At 57.3% G+C, this 22930-nt stretch overlaps 2 protein-coding genes across 2 annotated transcripts in view; both read left to right on the top strand.

Annotated features, from left to right (window-relative positions):
* Window positions 1–22930, top strand: part of SHANK3 (SH3 and multiple ankyrin repeat domains 3) — a 298288-nt gene that overhangs the window by 111781 nt on the left and 163577 nt on the right. The window contains 1 exon segment of the mRNA XM_048925496.1: window positions 12938–13131. Within this exon segment, the coding sequence (XP_048781453.1) occupies window positions 12938–13131 (194 nt within the window).
* LOC125684168 (uncharacterized) overlaps window positions 19021–22930 on the top strand; it is a 100702-nt gene continuing 96792 nt past the window's right edge. The window contains exon 1 of the mRNA XM_048926097.1: window positions 19021–21905. The gene's annotated coding sequence lies outside the window, so the exon portion shown is untranslated. The remainder of the gene's footprint in view (window positions 21906–22930) is intronic.

A 22930-nucleotide genomic window follows, 5' to 3' on the forward strand; every position in this document is an offset into this window, starting at 1 on the left:
GTGAGACCCTCCCCAGCATTTGGAAGGGTCCCACAAGGGCTGCCACCTTACCAAACGGGACACGAATCACCAAGAATTCTTCTTGCATTTCACAAATCTCATCTCGGTGCTTAGCAATCACAGAACGGTTTGGGTTGGAAGGGCCTTCTAAAGGCCATCTGGTCCCATTCCCTGCAATGAGAGGGACACCCACAGCTCCATCAGGTGCTCAGAGCCCCATCCCCTGCCCGTGGGTGTCTGCAGGGATGGGGCTGATGGACCACTCCACAACTTGCCTCGGTGGCAGCATTTTCACTTTCTCAGCTGTCACGTTGGCTTTGCTTCTTGCAAATTTCCCTGTTTGTGTTCGGTGCCTTTCACACCTCCACGCACAGCTACGAATCATGTGCACAGCTCGTCGTCAGTCATCCTGATGGCATCACGTTGAGGGTTAGACTTTCTGCACTCACAGATATTAAGAGCAGCCGTGCGGTGCTCCGCAACGAACCCCATCTGACTCAAACAGCTCCGACCGAGTGGCTCTGCAAGGTGCTGAACAAGCTGAGGAGTGAACAGATTCGCACCCTGCGCGGATGCTCTTCTTCAAGAGCCACGCAGGGCTCCTGGCAGCCCATCTGCACCGCAGCTCCTGTTTGTGCTGATGGTAATTCTGCACAGATAGAGCCTTCGGAGGGTTCTTTGGCTGTCGGAAGGTTGGAAATGGCTGTGATTACTTTAGTAATTAAATCACTTTAGTAATTAAAGTCAGAGCGTGGTGTGACCACATGGTTGTGCTCCCAGGCAGGGCCGGCACTTTGTGGGGTCAGGGGACCCAGGTGCCCATGGGTTCCTGTAGAGTTCTTCTGCACCACCATCTCTCATCTCTCAAATACGAAACCTCAGCATGCAATCACATGCAATCATAGAATGGCCTGGGTTGCAAAGGCCCACAGCACTCATCTGATTCCAACCCCCTGCTGTGTGCAGGTCACCAACCAGCAGCCCAGGCTGCCCACAGCCACATCCAGCCTGGCCTCCAATGCCTGCAGGGATGGGGCATCCACAGCCTCCTTGGGCAACCTGTGCCAGTGCCTCACCGCCCTCTGCATGAAAAACTTCCTCCTCACATCCAACCCAAACCTCCCCTGTCTCACTTTAAAGCCATTCCCCTTGTCCCATCACCACCCACCCTCACACACAGCCGTTCCCCTCCTGTTTATCCTCTCCCTTCAAGCACTGAAGGCCACCATGAGGTCTCCCTGGATCCTTCTCTTCTCCAATCCAATCAATCCCAGTTCCCTCAACCTTTCCTCACAGCAGAGCTGCTCCAGCCCTCTGCTCATCTCAGTGCCCTCCTCTGGACTCGTTCCAAGAGCTCTGCATCTTTCTTGTACCGCTTGGTGATCCTGCATGCAGCAGGGAGGCTGGAGCTTCATGATCCTTCCAACCCAAGCCATTCTTTGACTCTACGATCTACCAGAGCTGTGTCTGCCTGCACTGCTCGGATCCCGAATTAAGCCAGGCGGTGGCACAGTGTTTCTGGCAGCAGGACAGACTGTGCCCCTTCCAGGTGCCGCTGCTGGAGGCGTCACGACGCGCCTGCCCGGCGCGTGACTCAACACGAGCTCCTTTTTTAAGAAATACAGATGCGGAATAAATGGGAATCAATTACACTTCCTACACAAAGAATCCCCTTGATTTGGCATCTGACACAGACGCATCCTTCCTTCCAAGGGAATAGAATTTGAAAATTCATTTGAGTTTCAGGGAAACTTCCGAGACGTGCTGTCCTTCTCGGCAGTGACTCTGGGACTGCACTGCACGCATGTGTGCCCCTCCAGCCCGATGCCAGGGGTCCTCCTGGGCAGCCCAGGGCCCCATTGGGCCGATTCCAGCCTATGGAACTGCCACCCCATCCCCTTTCTGTTGGGGGCAGACCTGCTCCCCCCGGTGCCTTCCAGCTTCTGAGCAGCACCCTGCAGCCTAGCTTCCCTCATTGGTGCTGAGACATACCAGTCCCCCAGTGTTTGGTCTATGCAGGAATGGGTGGCAGTGCTCCCATTGCTTTGGGCTGATTGTGGAGAGCAGCGTGGTGGGATGCTGTCAGCGTCTTGATTCATTCTCCTCATGGTTCATAGAATCATAGAAAACCTCGAGTTGGAAAGGAGCCTTAAGGATCATGGAGTCCAACGGCCAGCTCCACAAAACACCGCCCCAAAATGAGACCCTCTGACTGAGGACACTCCTTCCTCTCTGGCAGTGGGGGCTGTGCCATGCTTAGAGGAGCTGTGCCATGCCCTACGGGCTGTGCCATGTCCTGGGGAGCTGTGCTATGCCCTAGGAGCTGTGCCATGCCCTGGGAGCTGTGCCATGCCCTACGGACTGTGCCATGTCCTGGGGAGCTGTGCTATGCCCTAGGAGCTGTGCCATGCCCTGGAGAGCTGTGCTGTGTCCTGGGGGCTGTGCCATGCCTTAGGAGCTGTGCTGTGCTCTAGGATCTGTGCTGTGTCCTGGGGAGCTGTGCCATGCCCTAGGGGCTGTGCCATGCCCTAGGAGCTGTACCGTGCCCTGGGGAGCTGTGCTGTGTCCTGGGAGCTGTGCTGTGTTCTAGGAGATGTGCCATGTCCTGGGGAGCTGTGCCATGCCCTGGAGAGCTGTGCCATGCCCTGGGGAGCTGTGCTGTGCCCTAGGAGCTGTGCCATGCCCTGGAGAGCTGTGCCATGCCCTAGGAGCTATGCTGTGCCCTGGGGAGCTGTGTCATGTCCTGGGGGCTGTGCCATGCCCTGGGAGCTGTGCCATGCCCTGGGGAGCTGTGCTGTGTCCTGGGAGCTGTGCCATGCCCTAGGAGCGGTGCCATGACCTGGGGAGCTGTGCAATGCCCTAGGAGCTGTGCCATGTCCTGGGGAGCTGTGCCATGCCCTGGGGAGCTGTGCCAGGCCCTGGGGGCTGTGCCATGCTCTAGGAGCTGTGCTGTGTCCTGGGAGCTTTCCCATGCCCTGGGAGCTCTGCTGTGCCCTAGGAGCTGCGCCATGCCCTGGTTCCTGCTCCTGTTTCACCCATGCCCATTTCCCCAAGGTGATTTTGGTGAAGCTGAGCTGTGAGCTGCTGAGCCAGCCGTTGTGCACCCGTTGTGTTGGAGCAGATCTGTGCTGTGGAGCCATGGTGCTCAGTGGGTGCTGTGGCAGCTGGGGTGGCCTTCTGGGAAGTGTCCTTCTGGGTGCTGTGCTCAGTGCCTGCCACGTGCAGGGAGCTGGTGATGTGAACATCAGTTTATGGGGAGCTGGACTCATATCCCAACACAGTTTGTGTGTGTGGACTCCAAGTGCCATGTTTAGGGCACCCGATTTTGACTGGGCCACATGTAAAGACTCAGCAGCCAGAATGTTAAAGGTTTCTTAGTCGTAATCTTTGCAAATGATTGCCTTCTTTACGGAGCAGCTCCCACCTTCTGCTCGGGTTCCTCCATCGCCAGGCGTCACAAAGCCTCTGACCTTCAGCAGCCAAAATGCTCCCAGCGTGAGCAGTGGGGACCAATTCATCACCTCCTGTCACTCCTGGGTGGCACTGAGCAGGAGACACTGCTGGAATGATTCACGATTCACTTTTTCTTTCCTCAACAGAGCAAAATGTTTGAAGGGTTTGGCTGGGTCAGCAGCGGACTGCGGGCGTCCTCCTGGATCCCTGCGCCCATCTCCTTCTGGGTGTGGGTTTGGTAATTCTTTGCAGCTCTCTGCAGCCTCTGTGCTCCTGTGGTGCATCTCCAGCAGAGCCAGCCTTCCTCCTCCCTTTGTGAGGAGGATCTGCCGGGGTGAGGTGCATGCTAATGCACCGCCGCTGGCTGCTCCTGCATTTGCTCGACTTATCAGACAGGTTGTCCAAATTCTGGAGGGCTGTGATCTTGCAGGATTAAAGGCGTAATTTTCAGAAATCCCCTTATCCTCTTTGTCGGCAGATAAAACTGCATTTTGTCTTTCCGATAGGGTTCTTTAAGATCTGATGAAGCAAACCCGGCAATATAAAACCCTTTTGGCTGTCAGGGCGGAGAGGCACCAATCCAACCACCGCCGTGGGTGTTTTTACTGGCTGGGATGCGCAACGGAGTGCTTTAAAGAGCAAATCAATATCTGCGGTTATACGAGGGGAGACAAAAGCTCTTAATTAATTGTCTCCTGAGGGTTTGCAGTTCTGCTCCGTCTTCTCAGGACGCGTCGGTCGCAGTCAGGCAGAGGTGTTGGGACTCGAAGGGACGCGGCTCGGAGCGGCGCCGCTCGCCGCCCCATCGCGCTGCTGCAACCTGCTGAGCTGCCGCCGCTCCTGGCGGACGCTGGATCTGACCCGTGGGCTCCTCGGCTCCGGCTTTAAAATAGTGCTCTGTGCTAATTAGCCGAGCGCTGCTCTCTCGCCGCTGTCTGAGCAAAGGAATGCGAGCGGCTGCCGCTCCCCCATCGCTGCCTCTTCCCGAGCTGCCGCTAATTGGCTCCGGTTAGCAGGCGATTTCTCGTTTAGTTCTGCAGAGATGATCTAAGACCAGAAGTTTCTCAGCAGACTGAACAGTGAACTAAATGAGCAGCGCCGGAGGAACGGAGAGGAATAGAAAGAGCCTTAGCAGTCAGCCCAAGTCTGCCTGATAACCTGGCTCGGGGTCTGAGGGGATGGGGGTCCCGGGGGTCCTGGTCAACCTTTGTGCCTGGAGGAAGCCCCAGCAGGGAGGCATGGAGCTCTCTATGGGTGGAACTGCCTCGTGAATTTTGGGCAGAACCTGCAGCGAGGAGGGACCCAGGCGGTGCCCAAAGCATTTCTGAATTCAGGATCCGTTCCTCACGCAGCTCATGGACAGCCAAGGGAAGTTCCCCTCCAACACCACCAAGATCTGCTGGAAACACCCAGCTGGAATGCAGCGTGGTGGAGAAGGACCCGGGGTCCCTGGTGGGCACCATGCTGACTGAGAGCTGAGCGAAGGGGGGAGGGGATCTGCTCCTGTTCTCAGCCACCCCGGCAGCACTGAGCCCAGAGCTGGGCTCCCAGTACAGGAGAGTTGTGGACATACTGGAGAGAAGCCCATTGCAGTGCCGTGAGGATGCTGCAGGGTGCTGAGCAGCTCTGCTGAGGGCTGGGGCTGCTGAGCCTGGAGCAGAGGGGCTCAGGAGATCCCATCCCTGTACACAAATACCCAAAGGGAAGCTCAGGGGAATCCCATCTGCACCCATCAATACTTGGAGGGAGGTGCCAGTGGTGCCCAGGCAGAAATTAGAACACAGGTTGCTCCTAACGAACATGAGGAAGCATTTCTGTGCTGTGCAGCTGGTGGAGCCTGGTGTGGGGACACAGAGAGGTATGAGATCTTCCTCCTTGGGGATCTCCAGAGCCACCTGGATGTGGGGCTGGGCACAGCTCTGCGTGTCCCCATTGCAGCAGAGGTTAAAGCATGTGGATACAGAGTTCCCTGCCAGCCTCAAACAGTCTGTGGCTGAAGGATGAATCTTATCACCATCTAGAAATATGATTCCTTTCAGTGGATGGCCTCATTCCCAGGCTTCGAGGTCCCGTCTGTGTGCTGATGTCTGCTGGGGAAGTCTTTCATCCTTTCTTTGGCAGCTCTGGGTACTGCAGAAGGTCTCAGAAATAGCCAAAACCCTCCAAACCTTTCCAGCTCCTTCAAGGACAGCTGAGCCCTGGAGGGGAGCTGTGCTCAGTGGATCGCTTCTGACTTGGGCTGTTCTGTGGCTCTGTGAAGGGCCTTAACCCACCCCAGAACGGAGATAACAGCCTCCCTGTGTTCCTTTAGCACTGATGTGATACAGCGCAGCGCTCACTGCCTCCAAACATCCTTCATTTCTGCCCATGAGAAGGAGCAACCGTTAGGAAATCACCTCCAGAATGTGCTGTGACCAAATCAGTGCCCCATCCGTGAGTGTGCTTTTGGTACACGAAATCCAGCAGACGTCATCGCTGTTTGAAGTTGGCTTCCGTCTCTGGGAAAAGAGGCAGTGAATGAAATCAAAGAAGCCCGAGGTGACAGGCTGTGGTTCCTTGTGCAGTTCCCAGCTAAACATACCCTGCCCAGCTTGGAGTGCAGGGGTCAGTTCCCTGCCTGTTCCTCCTCTGGACACTGGATGCTCCCCTGTGTGCTGGTGGCCATTGGTGGCATGTCTGGAGGTGGGCAGTGGGGTGAGCCCTGTGCCCATGGCAGACCCCCCTTTGCAGGGCTGGGAGATCCATCTGTGGCTTTTCCTGGTTAAAGGTGAAATCCTCCCCATCAGCACCCCTATTTGTCAGCCACGCTCATAGCAATGGCTTGAAACTCCAGAACAGCAAAAGCATTTCTTCCGAAAGAAACAAAGCGAATGCCATGATCATAGAATCCTAGAATGGCCTGGGTTGCAAAAGCCCACGGTGAGCATCAGCTCCAAGCCCCTGCTGTGTGCAGGTCGCCAACCAGCAGCCCAGGCTGCCCAGAGCCACATCCAGCCTGGCCTCCAATGCCTGCAGGGATGGGGCATCCACAGCCTCCTTGGGCAACCTGTGCCAGTGCTTCACCACCCTCTGAATGTTTGGTGGTCACTCAGATGCTGTCCAAAAGTCCCACACTGTAAGGATTTGGGGTTTCCAATGCTGCACAGCTCACCATGAGGTCCCTCAGTGCTGAGTTCCCCATGGCTCTGTGCCTCTGTGTGCATCCCTCAGCACAGCTCCGGCTGCAGGAGCTCCAGAAGGCTTCCTCCAAGGAAATGATCCCAAACAGCACTGAGCTGTGTGTGGGAGTTTTCCTCAGGGTGATTCTGTGGTTCGGGGCAATGGGAGCAGTTTATAAATCCTTTTGTTTGTGGCTGAAATGAGAAGCAGCTCCGGTGCCAAAGACGATTCGCTCTGAAAAGAGAAAAAAAAGAAAATGAACGATCCTATGGTGACTGGGAAGGGCAAACAGATTAACTGCAAAGCTGCCAAATGCCTTTCGTTCCTGCAGGGTTTGGTTTGTAGTACAATTTGAAAGAGTAGGAAATTCCCCCATGCAAAAAAAAAAAACCCAAAAACCTTTCTGTATCCTAAAGCAACCAGAAAAAAAATCTGAGATTCAGCTCTCAAGGGGCAAGAAATTCAGCATCTGTAATAGATACTTTGAGGATAATGTGCAGGGTTCCTTAGTATTGCCTCCAGGAGATGTGCAAAGATGTGGCAAGACAAAGCATCAGCTGTTCCCAGAGCTCTGGCTCCATCCCTGGTCCCGCTGTGACTGCGACGCTGGGGCTGGAAATCCTCGGCTGTGCTCCCAGCACTGCTGTGCTCCCATCCCTTCCAGAGGGGGGGAAAAGGAGCAATGCTTTAACAGGGAGGAGAATCCTTCAGCCAGAACTTCCACTGCCCGATGGAAAGGGAGCTGGGTGTGCTGGTGGGCAGCAGCTGAGTGTGGCTGGGATCAGGAGTGGTGGCAGGAGCAGGGAAGTCGTCCTGCCCTGTGCTCAGCTCTGGGGAGGCCTCACCTCGAGTGCTGGGTTCAGTGTTGGGCACCTCGGTGCAGAAGGGACGTGGAGGGGCTGCAGAGGGGCAGAGAAGGGCAGCAAGGCTGGGGAAGGGCTTGGAGAATGTGGCCTGTGAGGAGAGACTGAAGGAATGGGGCTGTTGGGTGTGGGGAAAAAGAGGCTGAGGTGAGACCTGATTGCTCTCTGCCAGCATCTGAAAGGTGATGGCAGCAGGGTGAGGTTGGTCTCTTCTGGCTGGTGACAGGATGAGGGGAAATGGCCTCGAGTTGTGCCAGGGGAGGTTGAGGTTGGATCTGAGGAAATGCAGAAAGGGCTGCTGAGCAGTGCGATGGGCTGCCAGGGAGGTGGTTGAGCCACCAGCCCTGGATGTGGTTAAAACCCATCTGGATGTGGTGCTCAGAGCCGTGATTCAGTGGAGGGCTGTTAGAGTTGGGGATGGTTGGGTTGTGGTTGGACTCGATGATCTTTAAGGTCTTTTCCAACCTGAGCAATTCTGTGATTCTCTGATCCTATGATCCTTCGCTGATGGGCCCCCGGGGAGCGAAGCAGCCGTCTTTGGTGCTTGGAATGCTGGATGCATTTTGTAGCCACAGACTCAGTGGGGTTGGGAAGGAGCTCTGAGATCCCCAGCCCTGACCCCAGCCCATCCCCACCCTGCCCTCTAACCATGTCCTCAAGTGCCACGTCCCTACGCTCCTTGTGCACACCGAGTCCATCACAGGCAGCTGCTTTCAGTGGACAGAGTGTGATCAGAGCTCAGCACTGGAGACAAAGGCACACTTCCAGGTTTGCACAACATCAGCCCTGAGCACCACCTATCTGCAGCAGGGCCAGGATAGTGGACAGTGATAGGACAAGGGGGAATGGCTTTAAAGTGAGACAGGGGAGGTTTGGGTTGGATAGGAGGAGGAAGTTTTTCATGCAGAAGGCGGTGAGGCAGTGGCACAGGTTGCCCAAGGAGGCTGTGGATGCCCCATCCCTGCAGGCATTGGAGGCCAGGCTGGATGTGGCTGTGGGCAGCCTGGGCTGCTGGTTGGTGACCTGCACACAGCAGGGGCTTGGAGCTGATGATCATTGTGGTCCTTTTCAATCCAGGCCATTCTATGACCAGCGCCAGGACCCAGGCTGCAGGCAGGGGATGAGCAAAGCACAGCAGCTCATGGCTTCCAGAGGGGCTGATGGCCCCGGGACAGCAAATGCCATCGGGAGGAGTTGGTTCTCAGAGCTGCTGCAGCCCCTGCAGCGGGTGTCAGCTGAGCCGTGCTGCTGCTCCATGGTTAGTGCTGAGCAACCTGGTTGGCAGCTCGGATGGATGGATTGCAGGCAGAGCAGCACGGGGAGGAAACCCCATTGTCACCAGGGCAGGATCTCAGTGTAGGGCAGGATCCCATTGTAGGGCAGGATCCCATGTAGGGCAGGATCCCATGTAGGGCAGGATCCCATGTGGGGCAGGATCCCATTGTAGGGCAGGATCCCATGTGGGGCAGGATCCCATTGTAGGGCAGGATCCCATGTAGGGCAGGATCCCAGTGTAGGGCAGGATCCCATGTGGGGCAGGATCCCAGTGTAGGGCAGGATCTCTGTATGGGGCAGGATCCCATGTGGGGCAGGATCCCAGTGTAGGGCAGGATCCTGATTGGGGCTGGATCTCTGCATGGGACACGATGCCAGCATGGGGCAGGACCCCACGTGGAGCAGAATCCCAGCATGGGACACGATCCCTGAATGGGGGAGGATCCCAGTGTGGGGCAGGAAGGCTCAGTCTCTCCTTCCAGCCCCCTGGGGTGGAGGAGGACGCGGGCACAGCGTGCAGCAGAGGCTCCATTATACACCAGGGAATGGAGAAGCTCCTTGGCTGCTTAATAAACACTGCCACGGTCGTGTTTGTTTTATGCATAACATACAAGGCGTGCTGGCTGCTGTTCAGAAGGAGCTGAAGGATCCAGCAGCGATCTGCTGCTGCACGACCAGGCAGAGAAAAGGGAGAAATGCACTCTGTGGGGCACTGGGTTGCCCCATGGCGTGGGGCAGCGGAGCAGGAATGCATTGAGGTGCTCCTGTTTGTGGCAATGGGAGATAAAGCAGAGCTGTGAGGCTCTTCTGGCCTTACCTTGTTGGGAACATGGGTGGGAATGTGCCTGGAGTGAGCCCGAACCTGGAGCAGCTGCACGTCTGACACGGGTCTCCATCAAGCAGGCATTAACATGAAATATGATTAAACTAATTAACATCCCTTAATTGAAATTGAGCCTGCTGAAAAATAATAATAATAATAATAATAAAATAGACCAAACAAAAATGGTTGCGTCCTTTGAAACCCTTACACAACGTGTTATAAATGTAGCTCCGATGTAATGGATGGAGGCTGCGGAGACATTTTGACTTAATAACTCCTTAATGATTAAAAAAATGAGTGCGCTGCAAAATCAATATGGCAGATATGAACTGGATTGCAAACCTCGTAATTAATGCTTCCTCAATGCAGCTGCTGAAAAGGGGGGGGTCACGGGGAATTTGGGCTGTCATTCCGATCTCATGGTGCCCGTGCCAAGGCCACCCTCGGTCCTGGGGGTACTTTGGAACACGGTCAGTGCTTTGGCACTGGGGGAAGATGGGGAAACAGTGAGAGAAGGGAGGTCACAGAAACCCTGAACTGTAGGGGTGGGAAGGAGCCGTTGCATCTCCCCCGGCCCAACCCCCCCATTGCAGAGCAGAGGGGAGAAGCACCTTCCTGCCCTGCTGGCTGCGCTCTGTGCGGCGCACCCCAGGGTCCCATTGGCGGCTTCAGCCATCAGGGCACACTGCTGGCTCATGGTGGCCTTGTGGTCAACTGTTGGCCTCCTCTGAAAACCTCCTTTCCAGCAGCTCAGCCTCCAGTGTGTCAGAGCCGTAGAATCATAGAATGGCCTGGGTTGAACAGGCCCACAGTGCTCACCTCGTTCCAAGCCCCTGCCATGGGGAAGGTCTGCAAGACCAGGCTGCCCAGAGTCGCATCCAGCCTAGGCTGCGTCCTGATGCTGCTGTTGTTCCTCCCCAGGTGTAAAACCCTGCACTGCCATGGCTGAATCCCACTGGATTCCTCTGCCCTCAGCTCTCCAAGCCCTGTGTGAGCACAGGTTGGTGGGTGTGGGGCTGCTGTGTCCGAGATCCCATCGGCACTGGGCACGCTTTGCTGTGAGCAGCCTTAATGCTGATGTGTTCTTCATGCTGCTCGTGACAGTTTCTGAAAGCATAAAGGAGCTCTTCGGAGCTCTGAGCAGGTCTTTAATATCTCCTCACTGACTGAAGCATGATACCGGAGTGACATTTAGAAGCATTAGGAGGCAAGGGCAGTTATTTATTTCTTATGAAGGTGTTTTTTCCCCCGAGGGGTTGCGGTGTGGAGGACGGGGGCTGGGGGTGACCCAGTGCTCAGCAGTGCCTTCTGCTGCCGTATCTGAGCCCTCCTTTCCGCCAGCTACGCCCTGAGGTGTGATCCGGGTTTGCTCGGTGACCTCCACTTGTGGGGAGGGGATGGATTTCCCCACCTGAGCACTCCCTCCATCTGCATCCGCAGCCAGGAGTGCTGTGAGCAGCAGCGAGGCTGGGGCAGCCCCGCTGGGGGTACGGAGCACAGCCCACAGGGCGTGCAGGGGGAAGATGTGTGCAAAAAACAACCAACAGGGGCTGCAAACCCGGGGCGCGGGGCCTCAAGCACAAGGCACGGGACGCAGACATTGGGTACAGGGTTGCAAATTTGAGGCAGTGAGCTTCAGATTTGGGGCAGAGGCTGCGATCATTGAGAGCTGGGCGGCAAGCGTGAAGCAGGGCTGCGGTTTTCGGACACGGGGCTGCGGGATCGGGAGGGGCTGCAACTCCGGGCCGTGTGGTGACGGTACCGGGGCAGCACTGAGCACCGCTGGAGCCTGGCAGAGCCCCGCGGCGACGCTCGGGACCCGGAGCTGCTCCCGACGCGGAGCTGGCAGCACGGGGAGCCCCGGTGCGGCCCCGAGCAGAGGGCGATGGCAGCTGCCAGGGCCGGGAGCGAAGCCCCGTCCGCGAGGTTCCCCCCGGTGCATCCAGCTCTGATTCCTCCCTGGACCGCCCGCATCCGCAGTGCCCCCCGCTGCGCTCCCCCAGGCTGCCCGGTAGAAGCGGCCGCGGGGGGGCGGTGCGGAGCATGGACCCATCCCCCTCCCACCCCCATCCCCATCCCATCCAACCCCCTCCCATCCCATCACCATCCCATCCCTAACCCCATTCCCCTCCCACCCCCATCTCTATCCCATCCCCATCCCCTCCCATCCCATCCCATCCCACCCCATCCCACCCCATCCCATCCCATTCCCCCCTGCATCTTCATCCCCCTCCCATTTCCCTCTCTCCCTCCCGTCTTATCCCCACCCCATCCCATTCCTACTTGCATCCCCATCCCTATTCTAATCCTCATCCCGTCCCCTTACTGTCCCATCCCGTCCCCATATCCCCATTCCTATCCCCATCCCCACCCCCATCTCTATTCTCATCCCCTCCCCCATCCCATCTCCATATCCCCACCCCATTCCATCCCCATCCCCATCCCCATCCCCATCCCCATCCTCTCCCCTCCCCTCCCCCTCCCGTGACAGCTTCATCCCCCTCCCATCCCCGTCCCATCCCCATCCCCATCCCCATCCCCATCCCCATCCCCATCCCCATCCCCATCCCCATCCCCATCCCCATCCCCATCCCCATCCCCATTCCCATTCCCATTCCCATTCCCATCCCCTCCCCTCCCCTCCCTTCCCCTCCCCTCTCATTCCACCCCATCCCATCCTCTCACCTCCCCATCCCATCCCCATATCCCCAATTCCATCACCATTCTCATCCCCATCCCCATCCCATTCTTCCCCTTCCCCTTCCCCTTCCCCTTCCCATTCCCCTCCCCCTTCCCCTCCCATCCCATCCCATCCCATCCCATCCCATCCCATCCCATCCCATCCCATCCCATCCCATCCCATCCCGTCCCGTCCCATCCCATCAAATCCCGTCCCGTCCCGTCCCGTCTGCATCCCCATCCCCATCCCCATCTGCATCCCCCTCTCCCTCCCCATCCCATCCCCATCCTCACCCCCATCCCCTCCCCGTCCCATCCCCATATCCCCACCCCACCCCATCCCGGTGGGCGCGGCGGGGGCGGAGGCGCGGATCCCCGCCCGCAGGGAGGAGCCGCCGCCGGCGGGCAGCTGCCCCGGGCCATGGTGCGCGCGGCGGCGGCGGCGCGGCGCCGGAGGGAGCGGAGCGGCGCGCGGGGCGGGCGGCGCCGCGCCATGGAGCCGGCGGCGGGCGGCGGCCCCGGAGCCGCAGCCGTTGCCCGCGCCCGGGCGGCGCCGCGGCGGCCGGGGCTGCGCTGAAGCCCCGGAGCCCCCCGCGGCCGCGGCCGCCGCCGTCCCCGCCATGGCGCAGCCCGCGGGCCGCGAGCTGCCGGGCATCAGCACCGTAACGTACGTCTTCGTTTACAGCCCCGGCGGCCCGGCGGGTCCCCCCGGGCCCGGCCCCGGCCCCGAGCCCGCGCCGCACGCCGCGCCCGCCCCGCTGCGCGGCCCCAAACGGAAGCTGTACAGCGCCGTGCCCGGCCGTAAGTTCATCGTGGTGAAGAGCTACGCGCCGCAGGGCGAGGGAGAGATCCAGCTGAACCGGGGAGAAGCCGTCAAGGGTGAGTGCGGCGGGGATGCGGGCGGCGCTGCGGGATGCGGGCGGGGGTCGCGGCGGCGGGGGAGAGTGGCGGAGCGGCGCCGGTGGCATTTGGCCCCGCGGTTCTGGGGAAGGGATGCGGGGCCGGGCGGAACCTCGGCGGGACCGGCGCTGCCGGGCTGCTGCAGGTTGATCTGCGGGGTCTTGGGGCGACCGAGGGGGGCCTGGAGCCCGGGATCGGGGCTCAGCAGCGGAGCCACGGGGCGTGGATGCGGGCGTCAGGTGTGGCGCCCAGGTGCGGGGCCTCGGAGCCTTGCTGGGTCCCTCCAAGCACCCCAGGCCCCGGCGCTCGGTGGCAGCTCCGTGGCACGGGCGCCGCGCTCAGTGCTGGACTGGGAGCCCCAGTGAATCGGACGGCGCTTTGCTGGGGCAGTCTGTGGGCGCTGCTGGGGTGAGTGGCCCCGATCCAAGGCAGTGCCTGAGTACGGGTGGAGAGGAAACAGCGTCCATGCGGAGCCCCCAGCGCAGCCCCGGCGATGCGGAGCTGATGGGAGACAGCAGCTGAGGGGGATGATGGCATCGCCCGGTACATTGGGCAGCTGCTTGGAAACCTGCCGTGGGTCAGGAGTCAGCTTCCAGCAGGTAGCAGTGAGAAGAGGCTTCCTCTGCAAGAACCCAATTCCAGCGTTTCACAGAAAGTTGAAGGATCTTCCTCCTTCTTTTCCAGCCGTGGGCTGGAGCTGCTCCCCTGACTGCTCACGTCAGCTCTCCGATTGGGGCGTCGCAGCTCGGGTGCACATGGGACCTTCAGGAATTGTCCTGAGCTGTGCACACCCACATGGCAGCAGAGCAGGGGGGCTGCAGCTGTGGCTGTAGGTGCGGTGTTTGCTGGAGGAGTCACTGCAGAGATGGGGCTTTTCCCTTCTTCACCCACTGAGCGGTGTTTTCCATCCTGCAATCCTTCATCTCGTCGTGCATTTGCGTTAGGGAGGTGGTCCCATAGCAGCCTGTAGTGATTGCAGCAGAATGTGTCATTCATGAACTCACCTGTTGCTGCTTGCACACATCTCTGAGCATGGGATGTGGTGCTGGAGAGGAGGGCTGCTTGCATCGCAGCGTGGCTGGGGCTCAGCAGGAGGGTCTCCCATGGTTGCTCTGTGGGAAGGAGCTGCAGGGCAGGTGGGCTGCGTGCTGCTGTTGCATGCTGCTGTTGTGTGCTGCTGTTTTGCTGCTGGGTTATAGTTAGAAGGACATGGAGTCATGGGCAGGCTGTCCTGGTTTTGCAGGGTGATCATAGAATCATTCAGGTTGGAAAAGACTTTTCAGATCAGCAGTCCAACCCCAACCCATCCCACTGGCCACGTCCCCCAGTGCCACATCCCTGTGCTCACTGAACACCCCCAGGGATGGGGGCTGCCCTGGGCAGCTGTGCAGTGCTGACTGCTCTTTGCAGCACAGGTTGTTTCCAATTCCATCCCAACCCTCCCTGTTGCACTCTGAGCCCATCCCATCCTGTCCCATCCCCATTCCCAGCAGATGGAGACCAACCCCTCCTTCACTCCAACCTCCTTTCAGGAGGGGCACAGAGCACTGAGCTCCCCCTGAGCCCCTCTGCCCCCCTCTGCCCCATCCCCTCCCCCATAGGACCTGTAGCACGGTGCGGTGCAGTGTGAAGCAGGGCTGCATTCCAAAGCAATTGCTGTAGGTCCTGCAAGAGATCCTCAAGGAGCTCAAGGACCTCAAGGAGGCCCCTGAGCATTTCCTCGTGTTCCACTTAAGGTTGCACCCCATATTAAAAGCAGGTCGGCTCCTGCCAGGTTCCTGCCATGTCCTGGTGTGATGGGGTCGGTCTCGTGCTGGGTTTGTTGCTCTGGATCTTCCTTCGTTGCCATCCTGTCCCCATCCCCATCCCCTTTCTGTCCCATCCCCATATCCCCACCGCATCCCCACCCCATTCCCATCCCATTTCTTCATGAGCTGTCAGTAGGAATTGGGTTGAAAGGCACAGCGTGGGTCAGGAAGTGAGCATGGCAGTGTGCTGTGACCATCCTGGTGGCCATTGGGTGACAAAGGATAACGACTGATGCTGATATTTCATCCGTAAGGCAGCAAAAGCATGTGAGGAGAGGGGAGTCTGTCCTTGAGCTGCTTGTCGCTGGTAATGACAAACAAAATGAGATGTCAGAACCCCAAGCAAGGGGAGAACCGATCGGCACCAGCCTCCGAATGCTGAGGTTGCAGAGGGAAGGGGCTCCTGGCAAAGGGATTCAGGACAGCAACCTGGGAACAAGGGGAAACCAGGAACACGATGAATGCGCCGGTTCTGGATCTCATTTCTTCACACGTTGTGATCAGGAGGAGTGATTCTCAAGCAACTGTTACTATGTGCACCCAACAGCAAGTGCTCCTCCATGGTGCAGTTCTCGCTGCCGTTCTGTGTTGCAGCATCCTGAGCCGCCCCACGTGGAGGGAACGGCAGCCAGCATTGCTGCTGGTGTTTGTTGGGTGTTACCATGGTAGTTCTCAGCTGCACTGGGGGTTCAGAGATGGGGTTATTTTACCTGTGGCTCGGGTTGTTGTAAGGCTGAGTGATCAGTGCTGGTTCCTCTGATTTCCTTCTGCCAGCACGCAGCTCTGGACAGCAGGACCTGGGGGTCCTGGTAGGTGAGGAGCTGCTCAGGAGCCATAGAACTGTGGGATGGTGTGGGTTGGAAGGGCCTCTAAAGACAATGTGGTCCCATTCCCTGCAGTCAGCGGGGACCCCCTCAGCTCCATCAGTGCTCAGAACCCCATCCTCTGACCGTGGGCAGCAGCACCTCTCTGTGCAACTGAGTTGCATGAAGCCCTCCCTTACTGGGAGCCTTACACCTGCCCAGGAGCTGCCCTTTGGGAGCTGCTGAGGTCTCTCCACTGCCACTCTTTTCTGGAAGCAGCTCCGGAACCTTCCAGGCTTTGTGCTTCTGCTGAGAAGACCCCTGAGATCACAGAGTCTGGCCATAACAGCACTGCTCCCAGCTGCACGACCATTCATTGTGGTGCCCCGGCCACAGCAGCGCCAGGAGATGCCTCCAAAGAGCTGCACCACGGCTGGAGGGCTGTCCTGTGCTCACAAACCAGCACTCAGTGCTGACTGGTGCTCAACCAGGATCAGTGCGGCCCCAAAGGGCTGCGTGTTCCATCAGTGGGGCTGGAGAGCAGCGCCCACCCCGTGCTGTAGTGTCCCCTGTTTTGAGGTCCCTCTTTCCCCCCCCCCCCCCAAGCCCCATTTCTGTGTCACCGTTTGAGGCTGGGTGTCCCCATGAGCACCCAGGGCTGCATTGCTTCACTCTTGGCTCCCCAAATCCCTGTGGCTCTTGGGGACTGGGCTGTATAGGAAAGGACCAGTGGCCCAACACTGGGGTTGAGTGGGAGCTGGGGAAGGTGGGTGGGAGCTGGGGGGCTCCCGGCACCCATTCCAGAATCACAAAATCACCAAGGTTGGAAAAGACCTTCAAGATCACCCAGTCCAACCATCCACCCATCCCCAATAGCTCTCACTAAACCACATCCCTCAACACAAAACCCAAACGTTCCTTGAACACCTCCAGGGTCGGTGACTCCACCACCTCCCTGCGCAGCCATTCCAGTGCCTGACCACTCTTTCAGAAGAGCAATATTTCCTAACCTCCAACCTGAATCTCCCCTGGTGCAGCTTGAAGCCATTCCCTCTGTTCCATCACTGTTACACGAGAGAAGAGGCCAACCCCCAGCTCATCACAACCTCCCTTCAGGCAGCTGTAGAGAGCAGTGAGGTCTCTCCTGAGCCTCCTCATCTTCAGACTGAACAATCCCAGCTCCTTCAGCTGCTCCTCTCCATTGAGCCCACTGATGCTGGTCCCACTGCATGCATCCATCCAGGCTGTGCCACGGTGGTCGCAGCGCTGGGCTGCCGGTCGTGGTTGGAAGAGAGAAGAGTTTTCAGGACCACTGGAAGCTCTTGGAGATTTGGATGTGGGATTTCCTCCTGCTGGAAACCTTCCTGTGGAAGGAAAACCTAAGAATGGCTTATGGAGGTTAAAAGGAAATGAATAGAATAAAACTGAAATGTCTTGGGGAGCTGGAAGAACCCATTTTTTTTTGGAAGAAAAGGGGATTTTGTTGCATGTTTGTGGAACTGCATGGCCGGGCTGGTGGTGCCTGGCCATGCAATGGAAGAAAGGTTGAGGGAACTGGGATTGTTTGGCTTGGAGAAGAGAAGGCACCAGGGAGACCTCATGGTGGCCTTCAGTGCTTGAAGGGAGCGGATAAACAGGAGGGGAATGGATGTTTAAAAGGGTGGATGGTGATGGGACAAGGGGGAATGGCTTTAAAGTGAGACAGGGGAGGTTTGGGTTGGATATGAGGAGGAAGTTTTTCATGCAGAGGGTGGTGAGGCACTGGCACAGGTTGCCCAAGGAGGCTGTGGATGCCCCATCCCTGCAGGCATTGGAGGCCCGGCTGGATGTGGCTGTGGGCAGCCTGGGCTGCTGGTTGGCGACCTGCACACAGCAGGGCTTGGAGCTGATGCTCACTGTGGGCCTTTGCAACCCAGGCCACTGTATGATTCTGTGCTGGGGATGAGGCACAGCCCTGCACCCACTGCAGGCAGTTGACACGTTGGCAGTGCTGTGCCACAGTGCAGTTCCTCTCCTGGACCCAAGCAGGGCCCCGTCCTGGTGTCCCTTTGTGCAGTCAGCTCAGAGCAGTGCACAGTGAGCTGCAGTCATTGCCTCACCTCTTGAAGCAGAGATTTACCCAAAGGCAGCCGAGCACAGCCCGTGTTTCCCTTCTGGTTGTTTCACATTGAGTTTCAAAGCACTGTAACCCTTGCAGCTGGATTGGTCCCATGTGAGGGATGCTCAGACTGTTGGCATAGGGGTGCAGCTGCCTTGCAGCTCCTGGGGCTGCGCTGCTGTGGTGCTGCTGGGCGATGCTCTGGAGCAGCGGGTCACAGAATCACAGAATGACCAGGGTTGGAAGGGACCTCAAGGATCATGAATCTCCAACCCCCTGCCACAGGCAGGGCCACCATCCTTCCCATTTAATGCTAGACCAGGCTGCCCAGGGCCCCATCCAACCTGGCCTCCAACACCTCCAGGGATGGACGGGGCATCACAGCCTCTCTGGGCAGCTGTTCCAACCCCTCACCTCTCTCACATCACACAACTTCCCCCTGACATCCAACCTTCAGCTGCCCTCCCTCAACTTCAAACCATTTCCCCTCGTCCTGCAGTTATCAACCCTTTCCAGGAGTTGATTCCCCTCCTGTTTGCAGGCTCCCTTTGGGTATTGAAAGGCTCCTGACCGTGGCTCAGCTGTAGGCTGCAGCCCAAGGGCTCGGTTGTGCCTCTCCTCTTGAAGCTCCATCTGCTCATTGCTACATAAATATCTGACCTCCTTCTCATCCCCGCTGTGCTCTTTTGGGCTGTTTATGGCATTCGATGGGTAATTGTGCCTGATGCAGGAAGGTGTCCATTTCTGTCCGTTTGTACAAGTGACTCCTTGGCTTAGGGGTGCCTTCTGGTCAAGATGTCACAGAATCACAGAATTGTAGGGGTTGGAAGGGAGCTCCAGAGATCATCGAGTCCAACCCCCTGCCAAAGCAGTTCCTACAGCAGGTCGCACAGGTCGGCATCCAGGCAGGTCTGGAACATCTCCAGAGCAGGAGACTCCCCCACCTCCCTGGGCAGCCTGTTCCAGTGAACAATGGGACCCATAGAGACACGTTGGAACCCATAGAGACCCATTGGGACCCATAGAGACACCTTGAGACCCATTGGGACCCATAGAGACACACTGAGACCCACTGGGACCCATAGAGACACATTGAGACCCATTGGGACCCAGAGACTCCCCCACCTCCCTGGGCAGCCTGTTCCAGTGCTCCTCACCTCACTGTACAGAAGTTCTTGCGCATGTTTGTGTGGAACTTCCTATGCTGCAGTTTCCAACCGTTTCCCCTCATCCTGTCTCCACTCCCCACTGAAAACAGTCTGGCCTCACCATTCTGCCCCCCACACCTCAGATACTGATAGACCTGGATCAGGTCCCCTCTCAGCCTTCTTTCCTCCAGGCTGAACAGACCCAGTTCACTCAGCCTTTCCCCATAGCAGAGATGCTCCAGGCCCCTCTCCATCTTGGTGGCCCTCCTCTGGACTCTTCCCAAGAGATCCCTGTCTGTTTTGTACTGGGGAGCCCAGAACTGGACGCAGTGCTCCAGGTGAGGCCTCAGCAGGGCAGAGCAGAGGGGGAGGATCGCCTCCCTCCACCTGCTGGCCACGCTCTGTGCAATGCACCCCAGGATGCCATTGGCCCTCTTGGCCACAAGGGCACACTGCTGGCTCATGGCAACCTGTCGTCCACCAGGACACCCAGGTCCCTCTGTGCAGAGCTCCTCTCCAGCAGCTCATCCCCCAACCTGTACCGGTGCATGCAATTATTCCTCCCCAGATGCAAGACTCCACACTTGCTTCTGTTAAACCTCATCCGGTTTCTTACTGCCCAGCTCAGTCCCACAGAAGTTTCTGTTTCTGTTTCATTTTTTTGAAATCCCGCTCACCATTTTGTGTTCTGTCTCTGCTTGACCACACTTTGGTTTGCCATTAATGTGCCCCATTCCTTACATCTTTTCCTGCAGTTTCCTTATGCCTCTTATCAAGCCTTCAGCTCTTCTCTTAAACAAGTTTGGTTTCCGTTCCAGACGAGTGGAGCTCTGTGATTACTGTCCTGGCAGCGTCCTGATGGGCTCTGCATCACTTTGGTTAAGTAGAGAGAACATAAAACGTGAAACAGACTAAATTCTAAAGAAGAGCAACCTCCTGGTGTTTAGAAATATCGAACTGTGTGTCCTTTTCCTCTCCTTCCTTGTTCACTTCTCCAGTGTAATGCATGCAGGCGGCTGCACTTCACCTCTGGTGTTTCTCCTTGGCTTGCCAGTGATGCCCTTGCTGGGCTTTTCCAACCTGCCCATGGCTTTGTCCTCCCATTCATTGGAGGGGCTGCAATGGGAGGAGGGGCACTCAGCCCACAGCAGGGCTTGGGGCTTTGGGGGCTTTGAGGTCGCTTCCAAGCCAACCATTCCGTGGCTCTTTGGGTCCCAAAAGGGCCGTGTGGGGCAGCAGGGCTCCAGCTGTGAGGATGCAGCCCATGGGGATGGGACCAGGACCTGTATGTGTGAACCCCAGGGCAGCCCCCAACAATTCCCCCAAGTGAGCAGCAATGCTGTGGGTCAGGAAGGCGCTGGGGGGGTGGTGGGTGCAGGGAAGGACAAATCTGTGGGGCTCGTACAAGGTTTCCAAAGTGCTGCTGATGGTCTGACATCAATCACACCTTATGAGGAAGGTTAGGAGTGCCTAACGAGGACAGGGCAATGGGAAGAGGTGTCAGAATTGACTACAGCATGAAGAAGAAATGGAGATTCCCTGGGGACATGCAGAACACGCCGTCCCTCTGTGGTTATTAAAGCTGCCACCGGTTGGCATTACAAACTCTATTTTTAGCAGTCTTAAACTATGGTGAGAAAAAAATTGGTCTGGCCTAAAATTTTCTCACTCTGCTTGAAGTTTAATTCTTGCCACAGGTCAGGCTGCGCAAGCCAGGCTCGCTCAGCATACAATCACAGAATCATTCAGGTTGGAAAAGAGCTCTGAGATCAGCAGTCTGACCTCAACCCATCCCACTGCCCACCTCCCCCAGTGCCACATCCCTGTGCTCACTGAACACCCCCAGGGATGGGGGCTCCCTGCTGCCCTGGGCAGCTGTGCAGTGCTGATTGCAGCACAGGTTGTTCCCAATTCCAACCCTCCCTGTTGCACCCTGAGCCCATCCCCTCCCATCCCTTCCCCCTTCTATGAGGATGGAGACCAACCCCTCCTTCACTCCAGCCTCCTTTCCCCATTGGCACAGCGCTGAGCTCCCCCTGAGCCCCTCTGCTCCATCCCTTCCCCCATAGGACCTGTAGGACAGCGGGGTGCAGTGTGAAGCAGGGCTGCGTTCCAGAGCAATTGCTGTAGGTCCTGCAAGAGATCTGGAGGTCCCTGAGCATTTCCTCGTGTTCCACTTAAGGTTGGAACAGTGGTTGCACGCTGGCTCTGGAAGATCTCATCCTTGCACAGATTTACGCTGAGTTTTCATATGATCGCTATCGACGAATCTCACCAAACCCCACTGATCTGCGCCTCCCTTTCTAGCAGCGTTTGTGGGAATTCATTTTTCGGAGTGTTTCTGTACCCACCTCAGGACTGGGATGCAATTGGAATTCCTGGAGCAGCTTTGCCTTCGAAACAGGGTCAAGAAATTCATTCTGTTCCCTCGTTCGTTCTGGGAAGGTCATTTTGAAAGAGATGGGAAGAAGCCAGGATGCGGCTGGTGGCCGTGGCTCTGAGGATTACACAACCTCCCGGGATGGCTGTCTGTCATCAGTCCTGCTTTCTGCTGTGCTACATTTCCCTGAGTTTAGGGCAGGATTTTTCCACTGACAAAGTGTGCTGCGGGTCGGCAGCGCGGCCGCTGGCTGTTGGTGCTGTGGGGCTGAGATGTGCAACCACAGCCCAGCAGTCCCTCTGGAAATGAGGGAATCAATGGCCAGAAAGGCTGTGGGGAGACCTCATGGTGGCCTTCCAGTGCTTGAAGGGAGCTGATAAACAGGAGGGGAACGGATGTTTAAAAGGGTGGATGGTGATGGGACAAGGGGAATGGCTTTAAAGTGAACCAGGGGAGGTTTGGGTTGGATGTGAGGAGGAGGTTTTTCATGCAGAGGGTGGTGAGGCACTGGCACAGGTTGCCCAAGGAGGCTGTGGATGCCCCATCCCTGCAGGCAGTCGAGGCCAGGCTGGATGTGGCTGTGGGCAGCCTGGGCTGCTGGTTGGTGACCTGCACACAGCAGGGGCTTGGAGCTGATGCTCACCATGGGCCTTTGCAACCCAGGCCATTCTGTGAGTCTGTGAAATGTTGTGCTTCACAGTTTGGGTAGAAAACAGACAGAAAGCGAAGGGAAGACGGAGGAATGGTGCCAACAGAACAGCACTGGGATCTCTGTGCCCTTTTTGGGACCTGTGCTGCTGTGAGCTGTTCTCCCCCACCTTCGCTTTTCATCCAGGGACACAGCGGAGGGGATTTTGCTCATTGATGATAAATACAAACTCTACGAACTTCTTGATGCTTCCCTTTCCTTCAGCACGAATTCTTCTGCCTGGGAGTCCTCTCAGCCTTTCCCCATCAGGAGATGCTCCATCTCTGCAGCCCGCTTTGTCTTTGAAAACCTCCTTCCTATGACGCTGTGGGTTTTTCATTCATTCATTCATTCATTCATTCATTCTTCACCTGCATGTTGTAATGATTTTTCTCCTCCTATTAATGGAGAGTGGTAACGATCGTTTCCCTTTTCAACATTTCTGTGCTTGCACTTACAAGCAAGGCTGCCTCAGTGCCTCTCTGAAATACATGCAGATGAAATTCCTGCACGCCTTCAGATGCTGCTTGCACGTTATGTGGCTGAGGTTGGATTGCTGCACAGCAGAATGCTATTGTTGGTGCCTTGCTTCTGCAGCAGCATTGTGCTGAGAGCTCCCTGCTTGCAGAACCACTGAGGATGGAGAAAACCTCTGAGATTGAGTCCAACCCACCGCATCCCAATGTGCCCGGTGAGCAGAGGAAGCCTTGCTGGGGGTGCAGACAAATGAGATGCCATCCACGTTGCTCCATCTCCTGCTTTCCAAGGGGTGCTGCTGTGTGTGGCTGCTTCCTGAACCCCTTCTTCTGGTCCAGCCCTTGAGGTTCCTGCAGGCTCCCCTGGGTTCAGCGCT

This window comes from Lagopus muta, chromosome 1 (genome assembly GCF_023343835.1).
Source record: "Lagopus muta isolate bLagMut1 chromosome 1, bLagMut1 primary, whole genome shotgun sequence".
Classification (NCBI taxonomy): Eukaryota; Metazoa; Chordata; class Aves; order Galliformes; family Phasianidae; genus Lagopus; species Lagopus muta.